The 23,195-nt window shown below is 44.1% G+C and overlaps 1 protein-coding gene across 4 annotated transcripts in view; it reads right to left on the bottom strand.

Moving 5' to 3' along the window:
- PBX3 (PBX homeobox 3) overlaps positions 1–23,195 on the bottom strand; it is a 213,124-nt gene that overhangs the window by 5,970 nt on the left and 183,959 nt on the right. For 3 of the 4 annotated variants that reach the window (XM_077305400.1, XM_077305404.1, XM_077305401.1), the window contains 3 exons: positions 8,857–9,022; positions 5,475–5,587; positions 3,738–3,827 (listed from right to left, as the gene is read on the bottom strand). In XM_077305400.1, coding sequence (XP_077161515.1) covers positions 3,738–3,827; positions 5,475–5,587; positions 8,857–9,022 — 369 coding nt within the window. The remainder of the gene's footprint in view (positions 1–3,737; positions 3,828–5,474; positions 5,588–8,856; positions 9,023–23,195) is intronic. The other variant, XM_077305403.1, reaches the window with a different exon arrangement.

Genomic DNA, 23,195 nt, shown 5'->3' with positions numbered 1-23,195 from the left:
ATGCCCAAGATCCCCTTAATATCCTGCTTTTCTGGCAATGGATCAACTTGTTATGCATTAACTCTACAAACCTCAGGGCCAGGCCTTGAAACCATCTTTGCGTACCATGCAAAAAGACCACCCCATGGGATGGACATTGCTCGCATGGCGGGCAACACAGTATTGGGATGAAACGGGGGGGGGGGGAGCTTTTTGAGCGTAGACAGGGGAGTAAGTTAAAAGGCAACAGGATCTTCAGTGGTGATATTCTTGACCCAGTGAGGAATTTTACCTCTGCCCTTGGCTGATAACTGGCATAGGCCAGAGTATTAAACCTGGATCTTCAAATCCCTACTCAGGATGGGTCAAAAATGAGTCGCCCCCTTCTCAACTTTATGATCATCTTTATCTTTCATTCTATGATGTCAGCCAGCGTTCTGGGCTGTGCCACTTCACACTGCAAGTAAAGTCTTATGTGACTGAATGGCTTCACCTTACACACAAATGTCCTGCCTCCAGAAACATAGCCACGCCAGGGAAGTTAAGGCAAACCACTTCTCCCTGACTTGTGAATGCATGAAAGGACTTTAGCTTTGTTATACATACTCGCATTATCATATCTATGAAAGCATATCAGGCCATGTATTAAGTAACGGTAGTTGCAGCATTTATTGTACATGGCCAAAGGCACAGAACATAAAATATGAATCAAAAATAGTGTTGTTAAAACAACCAAATCTAAAAGTGCTTATCAAGTTACAAAAACATCTCAGCCTCCAGATACAATTTTCTTGGCTGCTAAGGCAGATGATGACACTTCTATACAAGACAGACAGGTCGGAATCGGAAAGAAATCAGCTTCTCTGTTTCTGAAGAGCAGTTTAAGCCCTTTAGAAACGTTTAAAGAAATCTGGCTCTAAATTCTATGTAAAGACAGAATGTCATGAGACAGCTCCTTTGAAGCTGGAGCTCTGCAGATACCTATGGCAGGAAGAAGTCTCAAATGTGGTCACTTTTAATCAACTTAGACCAGGGAGAAAATATAGAGCTAGTGATCGATGGTCTACCTGTAACGTAATCACATTTGAACACCCAGACCTGAATTCTGGCACCAGGAGAGATCCAGCATAGAGCAGCAGTGGAAGATGTAATAACAAACTGCCCAGGCAGTATCATCACAAGACATTGCTTGGAGAGGAGGCTGCTTTCTCCAAAATCTAAACGTGGCAGCATGTATGTGGGCTCTGACAGAAGGTAAACCAAATTCATTCTGCATTGGAATAAGAATCCTTTGGACAAGACTAGAATTTTAAAAAATTAGATTTGGGGATGGATTCTTTGGTGTTTGCAGCATGAGATCCCTTGACTGAATTATTCCCAATCAGCTGTCAACATCCTATCCCCAAATAAATGCCTATCATCTGGAAGAGTGACCCGACCCCCCTCCCCATGGTGAATTGTCAGACTACCTAATAATCATGCCCCTTCCAAAGGCTGAATTGAAGCCATGACTGTCAAAGGATAGGTACTGTACTCCACCAAGGCAGCCATACTTTCAAAATGGAGCTCACTTCTCACTAAGTGTGTGAGAAAGAGAAATGCAGGAAGAAAGGTCTTGAGGAACTAGCAATGGGAGTCTATGCCCACCTCCTCTTTTTAAAAAGAAAATCAATATGGCAAATGGCATCAGGATTCATTGAGGAGATAAATCCCACAGAGAAAGTTCTCAGAGTTGCTTCAGAATGAGTTACATTAAAGTGGTTTGCTGAGAAGCATGCAGACAGAGTCAAACTGTCCTCTTGAAGAGAGGGGGGAAGATGGTTTGAAGCTCACCAGGGAGTTCCTGGGATCCTGATAGGGACTTGTTTTCCCAGAGAGCCATAAACAGTACCAAGAGAAGATGAATTTCCGCAGAGAGATAACCATTGGCTCTAGCTGCCAGCAAGGACAACAGGATCTGAGTAGAGATTATTGGGATCCTGGGTTCAAGTGGGTAGCCGTGTTGGTCTGAAGCAGCACAATAGTCTGAGGAAGAGTGCTTGCACTCGAAAGCTCATGCCTTGAATAAATCTTTGTTGGTCCTTGTTGGACTCTGATTTTGTTTTATTGGGATCCTGGGGTTCACCTTCCCACTTGGGAGTGAGTTACTTGGAACTAGATTGGGTAGAGGCTTCCCACCAGCAAAGGCTAGAAGGGCTAAAAGACTGGTAAAATCCATTAGTCTTTGTTCATACAATGGAGATCAGATTCCTCAGCACGGAGCATGTGGGGGTCAGGATGTGCATTTGTTCCAGAGATATCTGGGAGGGGATTGTCAGAGGAACATCTCTATTGTTGTTTGGCTTAGTGTTGTTTTCCTCTTCTTTTCATTAGCTGTGTAACACAACATGATAGTATTTTCCCTGTCTTGTGCTGTAAGCTTAGTTTGCAGCAATAAAGTTTTTTCCTGTTTAAGAGAGCAGACTGTGATTCAAAGTCCTCCTTGTGGTCAAATACACATGCACACAAGTTTTTCCCACACAACTGGGAAACTCTGCCCTTTGTCCTTGCTCGGGGCAGCCATACTAGTGTCCCTCAAGTCCCTGGTAATGTGGGTGAGGCCAGGTATGTAACCTGGGGTGGTGGCACAAAGAAGAGAAACACACTTTGCATTCACATGGACATGCAACATGCTTGTATGCACATATAGATCCAGGGAGGGTTTATGATAGAGTTCTAGAAGGTTCTGCAGATTGTTCTGTGTTGCTACAGAGCCCACAGGAGGAATTCTGTGGAGACCAAACAAAGAATCTTGCAGCATTTCTTGGGCGGGAGGGAGAATCTTGTAAACCAAAATTTATCGCTACACTTTGCCCACCCATAAAACATTAAAAGGTTTTGGAAAAATATGCATCCACTTGCTGACCTGATCCTGTTAGACACTGGAAGCTAAGCAGAGCTGACCCCGGCTATTATTTGGATGGGAGACCTTAAAGGATTTGGATGGAGTTCCTCCAAGGTACACGAGGAGTCGTGACAAGGAGGCCGGCAGATCTCCTGGCTACACTACACATGCCATACATAAATAAATATTTGCATTATGTAAACTTCATCTTTAGAGAAAAAAAAAACCAATACTCCAGTATCAGCTACTACATGAAGGCCTACCCTGTATGGTGCACTCTGATAGAAGAGCCCAGTGGTGGTTTCTTCTTCAAAAGACTTTGACAAGCACACCTTGTCAAGCATGATAGTGGCACCTGTTCTGCTTCATCTCCTCCTACGAATACTGCAGGTTTTTGCAGTGCTTCAAACACCTGCAAAACCTGTTTGAGCCAAGATCACAGCTGGGAGAGAAGAGAGAGCGAAACATGCAAGTATACCATGAAGGGTGGCTTCTATCAGAATACCTTGACTTCTCTTCAGACTGCTCACCAGATCCCAGCCTAAAAAGAAGCCAGCCAAACCAGGCACGTCTTACTCAGGGAGCCTTGTAATTCACTCGCAAATAGCCAACTATTTCTGTTCTGCATCTCTTTGACACCTGAGCCCATCCATCAGAGAGGTCTTTTGTCCTATGCCCCACACCTCAAACTGCATCGCTGCATCATTGAAGGTTGCGATCAACATATTAATGATTCCCTGGATCTGACGCTTCATTGCGATCAACATATTAATGATTCCCTGGATCTGACGCTTCATTGCGATCAACATATTAATGATTCCCTGGATCTGACGCTGCAGTCACAGGCCTCGAAACTGTTGTCAGTGGTACTCACATTTAAATTATGTGGACTGTACAGCGAATTTCCTCCCAAGCCATCACTGTATCCTCCCGTCTGATTGATAACATGACGCAGGGTATCCACCTGTCAGGGAGGCACACGCAGACACACAAACAAAACAAAAACAACCTCATCACTCTAAAAATCTACTAAAACATTGTCAATTTACAATCTGAATTGAGTTCAAATGGGGAAGCAGGATGTGTGTGCGCATGAATGTGAATGATGGATCTTACTGGAAAAGCAAATCTATCTGTCAAGGGCAACTGAGAGAGTTTCAGTAAAAGGCTTGAAAGTTTCCTTTGTCTCTCAGGGCCAAATTAAACACAACAGCATGAAATCTCTGATTATCACCATTTAATTTTACATTAAATTACTTTCAAGCAAGGCTCCAATTTGGATTGGAGAAATACCACTGGGGAGAGGGGCTCAAGACCAATTCGCCCCACAACATTTTGGCCATCCGAATAATTTCATGTCTAGCTCTGGCTGTTCTCTGCTCCATGAGGGAAAACATACCAGCACTGTGTCCTCCACCTTGTGTTTTCTCGGGGGGGGGGGGGCACCAGCTCTGAAGGGACTATTCCGGCTGTGAAAATTGTGTGTCAGAAGGGTTAACATCAACCCCCATGCTGAAGCTCGGATGTAAACTGGAGCTTACATAGCTATAATGTCTATTTTTTTTTAAGCAGCAGGAGATCCAAGTCACAATTTCCCCATTGTCACATCTAGTTGGCCCTCACTCCAGACAAGCCAGGGAAAGGTGCTCAACGTGTCTGAATTGAAATGAAACACACCAGCTCATGAAGACACCGAGATCCTCAGGACTGTTTATGCCAGGGATGTCCTTTGGGTTTCCTGGCACAACCCTCAAATCCCTGTCTCATTCCACAGAAAGGATTTTTAGGTCAAGGAAACCAACATTCTTTGTAGGGCAAAGGGACAGTTTCGGCAACTTGGGCCTTTCTAGCATGGAGAGCAGAAGACAATGGAGCTTCAGCCCAGCAAAAGAGTGGAATTTAACCACATTTACATGCAAATTAGAGGGAGGGTGGAATGAAGGGCTGTAGAGAAGGAAATCTCCACAACAGGGATGTGTCTGCAGGTAGGATTCCCCTCTCCCCGCCACCTTAATATCAAAAGGAGCAATTTAAGTGGTACATGATCAGGAGAATGTACAGAGCCTTGCATTTCCCAGACTAAGAGTTTGAGCTTTTTTTTTTTTTTTTTAAAGGGGGGTGAACAAGAATGGTGACCAAGAATGAAATGCATTTTTAAACCGATCAGATAGATGAGTTTTTTTCATTAAGCATGTAACGAGAGATGATGCCATAAATGAAGCAAAAAACAGAAGAGATATTCCAATAAAAGCTTTAGAGTCGACAGCCAAACACGCCCAACCCAACGCCATGAGCTCAAGCCAGAGCCGAATTGCATTCACAAAGCTCGAAACATTTCAAACAGATAAAGAAGGCGAGGAGCCAGCTCTTTTATGTTGGCAAGATTCAGTACTAAAGTGACCAAAATCAGTCCCGTTTAGAAATCAGGCCGCCCCAATTCTGCAAAGAGGCCCAAAATGTTTTCCATAGCTAGAGTTAAGGGGAAATTTGTGGTTGGATTGTCTTTGTTTGTTTGCCTTTTCTTTTTCTGGTTTTTAATTTTTTTTTTAAATAATGAAGCCCAAACCACGCCCTGCTGAACAGGCCCTAATTTGGGGGCGTTTTCTCCTACCTGTGATTGCACATTGGCTCCGACTTGGGACCCCTGGTAAGAATCCCCATTCAGACTCTGCATGTTCATGAACATGTCCCCAGAATTAGGGAGGTTAAAAGAACCAGAAGAACCTGGAAAGGAAAGAGTTAAGTAGCTGAATCACAGAGAGTGGCAAACAAACACGTCCACCCCCAAAAGATCTCAAAAGGCATGGAGAGGAGGAGGAAAGGAAACAAGGAAGAAAGGGAGCAGACTGCAGAGAATGACACCCCATAACTGAGAAGGATCTCAGACTAGCCATCAGAGCCAAACTGACTTTAACAGGGAAGGGGCCCAGAATTCAATGGCAGAGCATGGCATTGTATGTTACCAGGTTCAGTATTCAACATCTTGGGTAGCAGGACTCAGAAACACATATGCCTGAGTGCATGGAGAGTCTGCCTCAAGAGAAGATGCTACTGAGCAAGGTGGACAAACAGCCTGGCTCGGTACAAGTTCACGGGTTATATGAGAGGAGGGGGTGTGGCTCTGTAGTGGTGCACAAGCTTGGCATGCAGACAGTGCCATGTTCAATCTCCAGTTAAAGGAACTCAGACTGAAGATAATATTGTGTGTGTCTGTCAAATGCTCTCCTACCCTCACCTGACCGCTGGTGGATTTTGAAGGGCTTCCTTGCAAACCCAGGTATTAGTAGTTAAAAAAGAACCGGCTTGCAATAGCAACCATTCGATCAACTGAGATTGTGTTAGATGGCTTTGTGTGCCTTTAATAGCTCATAAGAATGATCCATTCACGGGAGCAGTATCGCATGAGTAGCAACACCTTCAGTAAATAAGGATTTTCACTTGCTAGGGCTCCAGCTTGTAAACTGCTGCCGCCGTGACACTGTGTAGTTATGTTCTTTCCACATTTCAGATTGCTCACACGAGAGGCTGCCTATGTGAACTGCTAAATGCAAACACTGCTGAGCATAACGTGTGAACTGGCCCTTAGTAACATCATCAGTGCATAATGTGGCCACATTGCTTATTTCTTGGTGCTACCATAGGAAAACAAACAACAACAACAACAACAACTCTGAAGCCAATTTCCCTCGAGAAGTTCAGGAAACCCGAACTGCAGCATTTCCCCAAATATTCGAAGGGCTAACTCACATATGTGTTTACTTGAAGAATGCTGCACTAGATGTGTGAATGGGACTAAAACCATAGGCAGAGCTTCTACAATCACATTTATCACAATACAAGCACAGCTTTGTGCACATGAAGTTATGATAACCAAGGGCTGAGAAAATAACGCAAACTATTTTCACATCTCAACCATCCCTGGGACCTTTTTACATTATGACAGGCATTTTGAGGACTACATTTACCCGAGTGCAGTTCAGCACCTTGGAATCTGCCTGAACAGTGTCCAACGTGCCAGGGAAGGGAGAAGGAGCACAGGCACCTATGGCCTCACTTGTCCACACATTGGCTGGCTGCTCAGCCATCCATGACAGCAGCAGAACACCGATGAGATAACTGGGCATGGCAGGGTGGTGGGGCTGGTGAAAGCAGGGTGGGGCGTGTAAGTGGGGAACTCTCAGAAAAACAATCCCATCACCCTCGCTAGAGCTCTCATAATTTGCTGTGCTTTTCTCACTAATTGTAACCCAAACAAATGCTCATGGGAGGGACATTAGAGGAAAGGCATCAGAGTCCAGCACTCTATATGCAGAAAAGCTGCTTTAGCCTGGGAGTTATTCAAAAGCTAAATGCATTTTCTCCCCCACCCCCAATCAGTTCCCTTTATCTCTAGGTGCCATTACTAAATACTGAAGGAAAGGCTCGTACTGAGCATGGCTTTAATGCCTTCTTAGGATGGAAATAGCTGGTAATTGCTAATTAAGTTGATTTGTTCTCATCTCAAGAAGAAACCTCTCATTCACTTTGTCATATAGCTTTGCTTCCTCTACGGTTTCAAGGATGCTGCTGTTGCCTCAGAACTGAACAGGGGAGTTTGCTTTGGTGGAAAAGGACAATATTGTCTCCTACATGGTAAACACCACAATGCTATGTAGTTCCTGAAGGAGAACCCAACAACAGGAGAACCTAATGTCTGCTTAAGCTTCCTCCTGCCCAAGCTTTAATCTTGAATATTAATCTGACTACCCACTTAATGGGACTGCTCTGTGTTTCCGAGCATTTGGGCACATGCTCTAAGATATGTTGTAACTGACTTCCCCACTGAGGAACCCACTATGCTTCTGAGTAAACCAGGAAGACAAACACAAATGTTTACAGCCCTGTTACCATGCAGCCACATTGGTTTCTCCAGTGACTCTAGTAGTTAGTCTATGACTGGGGCGCCCTCAGTTCAAATCTCCTTTTCAGCCATGAAGAATTTCAACCTTGGACTAATCATTCTTACCCTACTTTGAAAAGATATTGCATGATGTAGCAGTTAGAGAGTGCTGGGTTAAAATCCCAGGCACAAATTCCCATTCTGACATGAATAAATACTGGGTCATTTTCAGCCAGCTACCTTCTCACCTTAAGCTACCTCACAAGGCTGTTGTAACAATAGAACAGAAGTGGGAAGGACAATAATGTGAGCCTTGTTGGGTTACCATTGGGATGAAAAGCAGGGGATGAATATCTATCTATCTATCTATCTATCTATCTATCTATCTATCTATCTATCTATCTATCTATCTATCTATCTATCTATCTATCTATCTATCTATCTATCTATCTATCTATCTATCTATCTATCTATCCGTCTATCTGTCTATCTATCTATCTAAAAACACAAAATGGAGAAGGGGAGAAACCAAGGTCCTGAGCACCTTGAGGGACGAATGGAATAAGAGTAGCCATGACTGCTTATGAGATAAACTGGTGCAAAGGAAAATGACTTTTTAAAAATGGACCCCTCAGTATCAAGCACAGACTCACATGTGAGCAATGTTCCATGCTGCTTCCTTTTGGAACAAGGGAGTACTCTGGCAATCCCCACCCAACTCTGCATGTGGCTTTGTCAAGTCTTAATAGCCATGTTGGCCTCCCTCCCTCCCTCCCTCCCCTCTGACTGCTCAGTGTGAGCGTGGCTCCCACAAAAAGGAACAAAAAGCTGAGAGGCTGAATGCCTTGAGCTCATTTGAATGACTGAGTCGAATTCTTTGATTGTTTTGCTATGGATTATTTTAAGGGATAGCTCATCACATTCAACACAACAGAACGCCTGGGATAGCCCTGCTGGGTCACTGAAAGGCCCTCCTTCGGGAAATGTGCACCCCAAAACAAACTTGGTGAAGGCGCTAAGGAAGTCCTGCTCTTTTGTGGAAAGAAATTCTCCTTCCTGCTTTGCTTGGCAGATGTAAACCAGGCCCTGCCAAGGCAAAGATGCAGGCACATACCCGAGTTTGGTGTAGTGGGAGAGTTTGTCTGGTTGTTTTGGACAGCTGCTGCCACGGCGTGCGCTGCAGTCACCGCTGTTTTTGCTGCGTAGAGGTTGGCTTCTTCCTGAAATTTCCCTATGTTTTTCTTGTACCTGATTCTCTTGTTGCCAAACCAGTTAGATACCTGTCAAAGAGAAGAAAGGATAAAATTTAAAAAATTGGGGGGGGGGGTGGACTCAAAATATGTCATTGCACTCAGGGACCGCTAATGTGAATATTTCAAGCGGTACATTTCAGTCCAATATCAGCTGGGCACAGCTGGTAAAACTTATTACCGTTGAATATAATAATAATAATAATAATAATAATAATAATAATAATAATAATAATAATAATAATAATAATAATAATAATAAAAATAATATTTTATCATTAATTATTATTAATTAATAATTATTAATCATTATTATCAATAATAATAATTATTAATTATTATTATTGATTATGATGATGATATGTATTACCCGCTGCTCTTGTAAAACATCTCGTGGAGGGTTACAGAATAAAACTCCACATCAATTAAAAACATTAAAACATTAGCATTAAACAAGATAACAAGCTTTGGCAGTGGAAAAAAAAACAAGAACTCCCCCCTCCCCCCCCAATCCACCTCCCCTCTCTCAATGCCTCAGAACAGCAGATCAAAAACATTTTGGTGGGATCACTTTTAATTGGAAGTGCTGAGAATTACAGGCATTCCTATAAGTAAGATTCTCATTTCTTAAACTATTCTTAGCCATCACTGACCCTCCTAATTGTATTTATGCTGAGACAGATTCTCTCTTTTCCAGGATACTTTTAGCCATCATTACTCCTTCCTGTTTCACTGACTATTGACAAAGTCCTCTCTCTTCTAGGCTGTTTTTAGCCATGCCTGCCCTTTATGAGTGTTCTTATTTCCGGCCACACCAAGATAAGACAGAGTTTTACACTGCCACGCTCCAGAGGCATCTGTATTGGCATTTCGGTAATCCACAGGTTTATTTAAATTTAATTAATTTATTGATCAGTTTAATAGTAGTTTATCCATCAACTAAACCTCCTCTCAGTGACTGACAGCTCTAACAGTAAGGCAAACCCACATGCATTAAGAAGACAGATCTAGATGATCCCTCTGTTTCCAGCAGTGGCCAGCCAAATGCCTGTGGGAAACTCACTAACAGGGTGTGAAGGCTACAGATTTGCCTTTGAAGGCCACAGTCATTCCCAGCAACCAAAGACAGGTTACCTTTGAACACGTTATATTTTTATTCCACATTTCACCCAGCAATTGGTTTGCAATGCAGCATCAAAAACAGAACTGACAACCAAATTTAGAAGATTCAGAAGGAGGGCCAAGAATTCTGGATGGAGTAACACCTGTCATATCTGATGGTATTTGAAAGCTGAAAGGAAAGGTTCTTAGCTGGACCTTGGTCTGGCACAGAGGGAGAGGTCCCCAACTACTTCCTTCTCTCTCTCTCTCTGATAGCCCCACAAGCATCAGGACTTGCTGGATGGAGATGACTCTCAGCTGGGGCTGGATCCATAGATATGCAAAGGATGCCTGGCTGCTCCCTGCTCTCCCTGTAAAGGTTCTGCCCAATTACCTATGCCTAAGATCTTTTGTCTCTTAAAGCTACACTTTCACAATAGAAGCCATCTTGAGCATTGCCACAGAGAAGAAAGTGCCCCACAGCTCCTCAGTACAGCTGAAGCTATGTGTTTGCCAAGGATACAGCCATTAGGTCTAAAAGATGAAAAGAGGCAATAAAAGTGATGCTAGGCCATGGAAAAGAACAAGGGAATTTAGGGGAGAATGCAATTGTTCTTTGTTTTGGAGGCTGGAACAGCCTTGGCAGCACTGCCAACAGAATGGAGCTTGGTCTGCTGTGAAACAAGAGGGCTAAAATAAATCAATAAACAGATGAAATGCTGCTTTGTCATCGCCCTTTGAAGATGGCTGTGCCGCCGCCAAGCCAGCTTCTAAAGCTCTACCTATTAACCCGCCCAAAGGTCATGGACAGAGCAGCTGAAACAAAGCCTCTGGGAAAACAGCATGCAGAAACTATTTCTAGTCTTGAACATTAGGAGAACATTCGTAATTAATAACTGTAGTAAATAACTACAAAAGACTCCCCATCTCAACAGCAGCCAAGGCTGTGTGCTCATGTATCCATACCAGGGCACCAATCTAATGGAAAGAAAAGTCCTTGGCAAAATACAATTACTGCAGTTGTAATAATTGGGGAAGGACGGACTAGAAATGTAACAATAAATAAATAAAATTTAGGAGATCATAATTATTTGACGGTGAAATGTGCTCCAAAGTGACTAGAGGTGGCTAGTAAGACAGAAGAACAGAAGCCGGTAGGAAAGTGCTGGTTGTTGGTCTTCTCTATAGACTTTTTTTTACCACTGAGAAACACCTGAAATATTCTTCAGGCTTTGAGAAATTCCAGAAGTGGTGTGATCATGCAGAATATGATTGGGAAGCATACCTGTGTACATGCCCACTTGGAGCCCCTCCCCTTCCCACCCCTCCAGGCCCACCATTGGCCATTTTGGGAGTGGTGGGTACATTGACATGACCATATAGAAGAAGAGACGATTTTATATGCCTCTTTTCTCTACCAGGAGTCTCAAAGCAGCTGACAATCGCCTTCCCTTTCCTCTCCCCACAACAGACACCCAGTGAGGGAGGTGAGGCTAAGAGAGCCCTGATATTCCTGCTCGGTCAGAACAGCTTTATCAGTGCTGTGGTGAGAGCTAAGGTCACCCAGCTGGCTGAATGTGGGGGAGTGGAGAATCAAACCCTGCTTGCCAGAAAGCCTGCTATAGACCTATGTTTGTTTGTGACCCTTTGCCAATAGCTGCCTTTTGGTTCTACAGTATGCAAACAAGTGTGAGATAAATGTAAGAACTGGGGTAATTTCGGTAGATGTTGTAATAGTTTTTTTTAAAACTGTGGTCTTCCAATACAGTGCACTAGGAGGGAGGGCAGTGCTCTGACAGCTAAAAAGTTTAAATTTCCCAAATGTCTTCTATTAACTTCCCTTCCCTTCCCTTCCCCACAACACCCAGTGATATCTCCTAAACCCACAGCATCACAGCATTTCAGGAGTAGGTCAAACAGACTGAAATTAGAGTGCTGCTAGTATTTTATTGTGTATGTCAGAGGTTTGATGCCTTTGAAAGGTTTTATACAGAAAAAACTTGGTTTAGCAAGGTCTTGCCATTCCCTCTACTAGACCATTCAATGTTGCCAAGACCCAGATGCTGTGGTTTCCACTGTAGTAGTTTGCTTTTGAGAACTGTACCCTATTGTTAGATTCTGGCATGTTCATAGCCTTCCAGCAGCATCCAACTGTGAGTGGTTACCTGGCCTGATATCAGGCAAACAGAGATCCCTCTGGCTACCATTAGCTTAGCTGCTCTGATGTCACAGGCGAGCTCAGCAAGCACTAAAGGGCAAAGGTAAATCCCACAGACTGTAGGCAACCTTTGTTAAGCTAGACCATGTACGTGTTTACCTTTATGCTGTATGCTTAGGAACAATTCATCCATCGCAGGCAAAAATGAGCTATGAGCCTTCAATGAAGACAGAGGGAAAGACAATGTTCACTGCTATGCTTTTTGACAGGTGTTCGCCAAGCCCACCCATATCCCAAGTGGTCCAGGAAAGATGACAGATTTGGGCTTTGTGAGCACCATTTGAATGAAGATAATTTCTCAACAAATGCATCCCTGTATATATTCAACTTCCTGGCTTTTATACAATGTTAATATTTTCCAGGCTTAAAAGCCAGAACTGGACCATGGATTTAAAAAGGAGGAGAATCCATTCTTTGCTCCAAAACTGTGGCATTTGCTTTAACAAATTAATGAAAGCTCCCCCACCGGCTTGAAATGCAGTAAGTGAAGGTGCATCTTTTTTCACATGCTGCATTCCCAAGACAATGCATTGCAGTATTGTATATATTGCACTTAATATTACCTTGTCAGTCAGGAAGCAATAATACATTAATGAAACCCAGCAAATAATTACTGTGGACAATCCAATTATGGCTTTATTAACAGTTTCATAATTGCAGAATCTCTATACGTCAACCATATTGTCCGCGGATATATAAGAATCGGGTGTTTATGCACACCTCTGGACCAATCAAACAACAGCCATCACTAATAAAGGCTTGTTTAATTCTCACAGTAAAATTTTAATATCCCTGCAGCCTGGGGAAGGCTCAGTGAATGGATTTGCTTGACGTCGGATCGTTTCCACCCTGCTAGTCCCCCTACTTCTTAATCTTTAATATCAAGGCAATTAAAATTAATGGCCACTCATCCAAAGCCACTGTGGGCAGTGTTGCCTTGACATCCGTTGTTTGATGGGATTACCTAGAGGTTAAACTAACAAGCAAGGTTTAATTGGAAGCAATGAAAGGAGCAGCGGATCATACGTTATGTTTAACCTGCACACCACATCCAAATGAATACCTATGCCAGGCATCTTTCTCCAGCCCCCTAACCTCCAGTGCCCACTCCCCTCCCCCCCAAAGACACAATTTGTCCGGTTATTTAAACATGCAACCGCACACAATCCTTCTGTGAGAAACGGTGGTCCTGGAGCTATGCTTGGCACACTTCAGGATTCAACTCCTAAGCACTTGTGGGCATGACAGAAGCGTTGCCCACTGTCTGGAATGCAGGAGGGGCAGGCAACAATCAAAGCTATGGCCATTCCCAAGCTATCTCTTGTTCCTATTGCTCCTAACCTCCCTCCCTTCCTCCTTCCTCCCAAAGAGCTCTAGCTCTTTTTGCCAGCTGGGGAGAATGGAAGGAAAAACAAGGTTTTTTGTAGCTACCAAGCAACTGCGAAACATCTTTGCTTCCTTCCGCCCTGAAAAAAAAAAAGCTGGTTGGCTTATTTGTGGCAAACAGAAAAGCATCTGGGCATTTACTCTGAAATTATCTTAATCAAAGGGCTTCAGAGCAAAGAAAAGGAATGCAAGCCTCCAAGAATAAAGGAAATGCAGAGACTGATCATATCCCTGGAGCAGGAAGATTCAGCTTCCTTCTTCCCCTTGACAACAGAAATTCAGCTCTGACAGTTTTGCCTCTAAAGCAGGGGTAGTCAAACTACGGCCCTCCAGATGTCCATGGACAAATGCTGGCAGGAGCTCATGGGAATTGTAGTCCATGGACATCTGGAGGGCCGCAGTTTGACTACCCCTGCTCTAAACAGAAACTTCCCATTCATTCAGAATGTATTTATTTAAGATATTTCTATGCTGCTTCTTCAGAGTTTTGCGCAAGGTAGCTCACAATTAAAACAACGTAACACGGCAAAAAAGCCATTAAAGTATTTCGGGAGCTTTGCACGGGGAGCATACTACACATTGCATAAATCCCTGCTCTCCTTCCCTAGTATCAAGCACAATGGTGACTCAGGCGGAAGAGGATGAACCTCTGCCCTCAAATGTGCTTATTACGTCAGAGGAAAAAGTACAACTTTTTCAGTTTCAGGTTGCCCTCCCTGGCTAAGAGGTCCTTCACCTTCCGTACATTTTGTCCCCTCAAAGAACATCTCTAGAGCTTCTGATGCTTCTACCCGTCTTATTTGGGGGGAAAGAGGACGTCTCAAATAAAACAAAAATTAAGAGCATTCGACTGTAGAATTCCAATCACAAGCAGGAGTCTAGAAGATTTTTTAAAAAGATAATGCAAAAAAAAAAAAAAATCCATGACACCGTGCATTACTTTGCCCATTACCGCATAAGACAATAAAGAAATCCAAATCAAATCAAAGGGAAGCTGCAGTCTACCTTGACGAAGGTGCTGCTTACACCCATACAGGAAGACATCACTCACTAAAAAGGGGATTTATGAATGTCTTCCAAGGCAGCTCAACAACATGCTGGGTTGTTTTTCTCCCTTCTGTTCCTCAGAAGCCTGGAGGTCAATGCACTTCATGAAGCAGGCTCTTCCTGATGGCAGAAAGACACTCTGAGTCAGGGGTAGTCCAACTGTGGCCCTCCAAATGTCCATGGACTACAATTCCCATGAGCCCCTGCAAGCAAATGCTGGCAGGGGCTCATGTGAATTGTAGTCCATGGATATCTGGAGGGCCGCAGTTGGACTGCCCCTACTTTAAGTTGTTTTGTTATCGTCAGAGGGTTAACGGTGCTCCACCAGCTTTATGGTTGGGGCCTGAAATAACCATCAAGAAACACTGGCCTCACCACTGGGGATGGGGAAGATCTGCTCTGTACATTCTGGATCCCCACCCACACCCAGATTGCTATGTAATTAGTTCACTAGGTTGCCTGGGCTCAGCCACTTGGTCTAATTTATCTTCCAGAATTATGGTGATAAAATAAGAGTCAGTAGAATCATGTACAGTGTGTCTTGAGCTCCTTGGAAGAAGGATGAGGCTTTCAAAGTGTGAGGGGCAGGATAGTCACTGTTGTAGGAGGGGCAAAGTAACAGCCCAATGAGGGATATTATCAAAAGCTGTCACCCAGAATGGCTGTAACACGGAAGGACTCCTGTGGTCAGAGGGAAGAGACTACAGGATGGCATGCCGCATGATAAAAAGAACTCTATGTCATGGGGATGAGGGGAAGAACAGCATGGAAAATTATGCTCAGTCTGCATCTCTGGTAATGCACAGTTCTGTCTTTAGTCTGCAGATGTCTATGTCTCTATGCTTAACTGGTGAGACTGGACAGAAGACACACACATTTGTTGTTGCTAGGATACCTTTTTGAAGCCCCAAATAATGACAGTGATGATACTTTAACTGCAGTGGCCTGCAACAACAACAAAAGTGCTCATGGGAACCACTCTGGATTCCTGATGCATGGGACCCAAGAGGCACAAAGTAGGACACTGAGAAGATCTGCCTGGATCAGAGAAAAGTTAATCAGTACCTTTTTCTTTTCCCTAGAGCAATCCTGTACTGGTCCCTGGGTTATTCTGGGTTTTCTAGGCCAAGCTTAACAGTAAGCAAATTATTTCATAGCTTGGGGCACAAAAAGAAAAGTAGAAAAAAATCATGATTTAGGTCCACCAATGGCTATTAGCTCTGATGGCTAAATGGAGCTTTCAGGTTCAGAGGCAGTACACTTCTGTATACCAGCTGCTGTTTGGGACACAATAGGGTAGGCTTGGCACCTGCTCAGGGTTTTCTGAGACATCGGACGTCTTGCTAGTGGTTTGCCCACCCTCACACCCACCCTCCCTTCTCCATTTCTGGATCACTATTTATTTTTTTTTTAATGGTGCAATCCGCATTGCTATGGAACCACAAAGCGACATGCCCATGTATCAGTGGAAGTAAAATGTACTGTCATGTTCTCTTCAGCATGCACAGTAATATTGGGAGTGGGCAGCAACCCTATCTAAAACACATTCATGTTTTTGTTTTCTGGTGGTAGGGCATGAATGGGGAAAGGGGGGGGGGACGAGTGATGAAGCAGGCCTCTCCCTATTAGCAGACTTCCACTGTCAGGAAGTGACCAAACACTCAGTTTACAATCATGTGTTTGCAAGCAGGAGGTGGCGCGTTGTCCACCTCTGTGCGGAAATGGTCCAATATTCTTCCTGACCCAATACACAGTGGACAAAACAGAGGTCTCATACTTCCTGCTTCCAGAGAGCTTTTTCCATGTCAGTTGACCCACGGAGGATTCCCCCTACATATCTGGCCTTGTGCATCACAGACAGCCTGAGGATATGTTTGAGGACGCATGCGGTATATATACAGGATGGATCTGACCTCTGGGGCCTCTCTGTTACCCAATGTAAATTAGGAGCATGACCTCCAGAATACATTCAGGTGCACATTAAAGGGAGAGATCAATGTGGTGGCCATTCTGCTTAAGGAAGCTCCTTAATGAACAACAAACAATCAGATGATCCTGATCAGATCATGAACCTCAGGATTCTAAAAGGCAGTTTGGAAGCTGCTGCTTTAAGAAGGCAAGAATGAAAATAATACCCAAATTAATGCTTCTTTAGGGTGCTAAAGAATGCTAAATGCTTGATACCATCATTCATGAAGCATTCTGGGTATCGATCCTTCCAAGCCTTTTTCTGCTTGAGAAGATGAAAGAATTAGAAGTTTTGTGGTGGGGAGAAAAATAAAGCTATTTAGTAGCACATTTTTCATTAAAACAAACTATCTCTTCACATTAAAAAAAAAACACACAGAGAACATCATTCTGCTCCCAATCACTGAAGGCCAATTAATTAATTGGGCTTAACTGTATATTACATTTCAAACAATACCCTTGCACTTATTTATCATGTTAATTACAATGTTAAATAAAAAAGGACAATAAATTACTTAAATCATCAAGATGCACAACTGTGTGGAGATGGTGGCTCCGGTTTTCTCCCTGACAAGGACTATTACTTGCGGGAGATGCACATTTGATCTGTGACAGGATCGGTGGTCACCGAAGCATCGTTATCGAAAACCAAGGGAAGCGGCAAATTTATGGACCACAAAGAGCAGACAGACATTCTGCTGTGCTTTTGCTTGTTTGCAGTACGCACTTTTATTCTCTGCTCCTAATTAAAGGGAACGGATTATAAAATCCGGATATTGTAAATGGACTTGCATTTGTTTTACCATTGCTAGGTTTGTGGGGCTAGCTAGGGGACAAAATTATCTTCTTTTGCAGGGATGTTTCTGGAATTTCTTCCATGTAAATTGTCATCTGGAGAACACCAAAAACCAGACTTGAAAATCTCAAAGCAAGAATATGATTCCTGAGGCACCTTAGCTTTTGCCATGCCATGCGAGCCTGTGGACTTTGCTAAAAGAGCAAGGCCTCTAGCATCTGAAAGTACTTCTTCCTGAGAAGGTCAGTGAATGGTATGGTTCCTGTGTACAAAGTAAGGATGTGAATTTATTTCCAAAGAAGTAAGGGAGGGGGATCCTTGAGGTCCATTTGGCCCATTCAATGGGACAATGAAAAAAAGAATGGGAAACACAATGAATGCTAATCAGACATTTGTTGCCTTGGAGCTGGAGGGTGGAGGAGAAGGAGGGGGGACTCCTTTGATTCCTCCTCCTCTCTCTCTCTCTCTCTCTCTCTCTCTCACACACACACACACACACGCTGTGAGTTGCCGCTACTTGTTTTAATAGTCAGGCAAAATTATATAGGGTGCCTGATGGCCAACCATGAATTGCTCTCTTCTTCCCGCGCTTCGTGAATTCACCATCCCAAGAACTACATGTCACAGGGAGGTAGCATCTGTATCACTGAGGGAGATGAGGTGAGAGATTGTATTCCCTCAATTGGTTTGCTGACCAGCCCAATGCCTGGTTTGGCTTTCTGGTGAATGTAGCCACCCCTGCTCATAGCCCAGTAAGAGTGGGAGGTGGGGGATAAAAAAAGGAGGCTGCATTCCCAATGGGAACTCAAACTAAAACAATGCAGCTTTTCAAAATGGAAATTTGAAAAATACTTCTTCCCTGAAACAATCCTGTGAATAACTGAAACAGCACTTGTAGTTAACTGAATCACCTATAGAGCTCAGATTTTAATTCAGCTGTGTTATGAATGCCAAAATTGTAAAGCATTTAGCATACTAAAAAACATGTACGCTAACAATACATTAACACTGCAGACCAAAACATTATAGCACTCTTGTTTGTATCGAGATTACACCGATGACACGCAGAAGGAATGCAAAGGGGGGGGGGGGAAGATGCATCACACTTATTTTCCAGTTGTTCAGAAATAAGCCAATGAGAGCTAAACTACATGTTACAATATATAACAACTATACTCTTCATTGTAAAACGTTAGTGCCAAAACATACTCCTCCCACATAATCCAACCATAAGTCAGCCCCACGTCTGCACAAAATAGTTAAGTGGTCTCTCTGCATTGTGCTTACCAATTAACATGTATGCCTGTTTTTTCTCCCACCCTCTTCGGCACCCCTTTGATGAGACCTCTGCCCCTTGGTAGGGAGCACAACACTGAGAAAGACCCCCTGCCCCAAAAGACTCAACTGCAGAGGCACAAGCCGTCTATCTGACAGCCTTGATAACTGAAAAGCAAACTATGGTATCTCTTCTCTGTGAGAACACATGCTGATCAGGAAGTCTAAATTCCAGGTGACATTGCTCTTCAGAAGACATACCTTCCCCCCCTTCTAGAATTACTTCTCCCACACTCTTAAAAATGACATTATCTTCAGAATTCATATTAATAAAGCTGCCGTTGTATGTACTATGAGAGGCTAGCTCTACATATTAACTTATGAGTCAATATCAAAACAAACCTCATTAATTTCCTACCTGCAACTTAATGCAACATGAAGTCCAAATCTGCTTCCTTACAGACTCAGAAATGTGAGAAGGAGCAGAAAGAGGAAAAAGCTGACCAAGAACAGCATGGACAACTGGCTGTGGAAAGTCAGGTTAAGTACTGGAACCTTCCACAGTCTGTACTTCTATTATTCTTCCTCCTTCTGAGTTGCCAAGAGAATAAGTGCTGTGATGAACAAACAGAACACTGGCATGTCTATTAATCCTCTCCAGTTATCAAAACGTTCACTTGAAAGACTGGATCACACAAGGGCCTACAGCTGAAGATCCTAGATTTACCTTTCCTCCAAATACTACAAGATACTCATTACTGAATTTTAAACCTGTCTTCCTTTCTCCTTGTTTTAAAAATGACTGTGGTCAATGGGAAGACAGGTGGACAAAGAAATTTTTGGCAAGGGGTGGGTGGGAAGCTGTACCTGCTGAACTTCCCTCTTCTTCATGAATGTTGACACACCATTTGTCTGTACACATCATTTCAATTTATTTAATTTCTCTACCACCCCTCCCTGCAAGAGGACTTGGGGCATTTTATAGAAATATGCCTGGCCTCAACCTGGGCCAGGGCTTTTTTTAGTCCTGGCCCTGACCTGATGGAATGAGCTCCCAGGAGAGCTGAAGACCCTGATGGAGCTGCCAAAGTTCTGCAGGGCCTGCAAAATGGAGCCAAGTCTTTGGCTGAGGCCAGGATTAAGTTCTATGGACCCCCCAGAGGCTACACCTTACCGCTGGGCAAACTCCCTGAGGTGGGATGGCTGCTGGCGGGGGAGAGATTAAGCTGTCAATCTTGGCTTGGTTTATGCTTGGTTTTATGTTGGCTGGGGATTTTAATAGGTTTTATATGTGATGTAACCCACCTCGAGTCCACACAGAGACCCGGTCTAAAAATTGAATGAATGGATGAATGAATGAGTGAGTGAATGAATGAATGAACGAATATCTTTAAGATCCACAGATTACCAATGATGCTACCAGAGTGCAATACTCTCCAGGGTGCATCTTTGGAAAGGCAACAGTGGTGGAGTTATGGAAAAGAGATTCAAACCCATGAAGCCTACTGGATCACCTTGGGCTAGTAACTCTCTCCCATTATAATAAATTTCGAATGACTGTTGTGATGACAAAATTGGAAGAAGGAAGAGAAAACCTCTAGATTGCTTTGAGCTCCTCAGAAGGAGTGGGGAGAAAAAACTGTGAGAAAAAAATAAATGGAGCAGAGCTCCATCCAAGCTCCTGTTACTGTGCCATAATCTGCTTCCTATATAGCTCTTCTCATTCACATGAAAAAGAATTACAGGCCCAGATCCATGTATCTCTTCTTTTCTTTGACGGGTGCCATGCACAAATGTGCACTGGAGTTTTAGAAACAGACTCTAGGATTTCACACTGGTTCTGCTCACACCACCACGTGAACCTCACTCATTTGGATACACTAATGCAGCTGTTCTCAACCCGGGGGTCGCGACCCCTCGAGGGGTCATTTGACCTTTCCCACCTGCCTCCTCCACGCCACCTCGTAGTTCACCAAGGCGGTGCGAAGAAGGCCAGCACCATGCTGCCGCTGCCACTCCGGCTGCTGCTGCCTGTGACGCTGGCCTCCTTGGCTGCTCTGGCTGCCTCGCCTCCACTCCACGCCTCATATAGCGAGGGTGATGGTGGTGTCTGCGCATGTGTGCTGCCGCATCTACGTATATGCACACACAGAGATGACAAACTTCACAAAAGGAAACGTTAAATGGCAGACATTTGCTATATTCAAGTGGGGAGCCATGTTGGTCTGGAGCAGCAGAACAAATTTAGAGTCTAGTGACACCTTTAAGACCAACACGAAAGCTCATACCTTGAATAAAAATGTGTTGGCCTTAAGGGTGCCCCTGGACTCTAAATTTGTTCAGACATTAGCTGAAATGGAACGTCTGTTTTCAGACTTGGTATGCATCTGAACAGGAGGTGCTGGGGACAAGCAACAAGATAGCTCAACACATTAACACCCAGCCTATCCACCTCTGACTAATAGTTGAACAAAGAATCTTCACAAACACTATCTTAGCCCAAAGGCCGAGAACCTTAATCTAAGGACCCTGTAATTCAGTCAGGGTTGGACTCTTATGTCCTTATACTTCTAATCTTAGCAAATGAGGGAGTGTAGTGCATGCACTAGAGCAGTGGTCCCCAACCTTTTTATCACCAGGGACCGGTCAACGCTTGACAATTTTACTGAGGCCCGGGGGGGGGGGAGGTTAGTCTTTTCCTGAGGGACGTCGCCGTCGCCACCTGAGCCCCTGCTCCACTTGCTTTCCCGCTGGCGCCCCTGACTCCCTGCTGCCCACTGGGGGGCGCTGCCAGCAGCAGCTGCCCAGTGCCATGCCGAGGGGAAGCCCCAGCCATGGCGGCCACTGGAGAGCACCAATGGTGAGCCGATGGCAGAGTGGCAGGGCAGCCCCTGAGGCAGCAACCGGGCAGGAAGACAAGGAGGAGCCGCAGCCCAGCACCAACTGATCCACAAAAGTGAAAAGGGTAGTTCTCCAACTCTCATGGAAGAAGGCCATGATAAATACACCAGCCCCACCCAATGGACTGGAGCTCCCTCCATAATCACAAAGGAGCCATGTTTTTCTATGTGATCAGGCTTCAGTGCTCTATTGCTTTTGAGCAAATAACTTCAAAATGCATATGAAGAGATCTTTTCCCTTAAAAAAAATATCATACTTGCATCTCACTTTTAAACTCTAATTAGTGTCTACTGGCACATGGTCTCCCATCAGCCAGAAGGTCTGAGAATACGAAGGAGCTTTAAGAGCGCAAGAAGAAGTGGAGTGGAAACAACATACCCTGGGGCTGTTTAGCTTGTCCAATAGAGCCAAAACAGGAGGCTCTTGTGTTTATGCAGAGGTGGGAGTCTCCCCCCCCACCCCCCAGCACTGCTGAGGACTATGGGACTAGACACTTCAGCTGTGCATGTGTATGAACAAAACAGCCACAGGGCAAATCGCTAGCAAAGGCTGCTGTGAAGCTCCCAAGTTCTGGCTCCAAGGAAGAGAAGGGGAGAGAAAGAAGCCCACTTGCACGCTTGCCTCTTGCCCCCAGGACAACAGAGACTTCGTGGTGCAAGCAGCAGTAGGCAGCAGAGAAGCACAAGGGATAATGACTGAGTGCAAAACAGGGTAAAGAGATCTTGAGAACAAGAAAATGCCTTCTGCAGGGCCCCGCAGGCTCATGTTTGTTCCTGGAAAGTTTCTTAATTACACAGATGAAGAGGTTAACTTTATGTGTATCGGTGCAGCCAGTTGTAAAGGGCTGAATGCCTGCATTAACATTTTAGTAACAGAGGTAACAAACAGCAACATCACCACCTCCCCAGTGTAACCTTTACAGCAACCCTTTAACAGATTTTCATTGCTCTGACTTATGCAGCTGGGTAGTTCACCGCCTGTGAATTTCCCTTTGCTTCACACAAGAAAACAAAGAACGGTTCCCCTTCATGCAGGGCGTTTCTACTCCTCCTTGAAACAATACTGCCGTGTCCCTGCACTGGTGAAATCTGCCACCACTGCACTGGAGACCTATTAACCAAATCCCACACTGGGTCTTAATTATACAGGAAAAAGTTCCCTTTGGAGGCTATGCTGGTAATCATTCTAAAAGAGAACTTGCAAGCCTTATAATGGATGTGCAGGCTCTCTGTTCAGAAATCACTGTTCAGAAAGACCCCTCTGCAAGGCTAATATCTTCCATCTAGATGGGAAACGCTGTAGTGGGATAGCACTGAATGAGAAGGACCCTGTCAAGATGCACGCGATTGCACTGATCTGAGTTCAGATTTTAGCTGCCAACTTGCAACAGATGAACGCCACAACTGCTGTGACCGTTCAGGAATTGTCTGTAGCTGCTTTGTTTTGCAAACCTGAGCCGCCTCAGGTCTGAATTTATAAACAAACAAACAAACAAACAAATTCTTGTTATA

The sequence above is a fragment of the Paroedura picta genome, chromosome 12 (genome assembly GCF_049243985.1).
Source record: "Paroedura picta isolate Pp20150507F chromosome 12, Ppicta_v3.0, whole genome shotgun sequence".
Classification (NCBI taxonomy): Eukaryota; Metazoa; Chordata; class Lepidosauria; order Squamata; family Gekkonidae; genus Paroedura; species Paroedura picta.
This window is presented reverse-complemented; position numbering and strand designations above follow the sequence as displayed.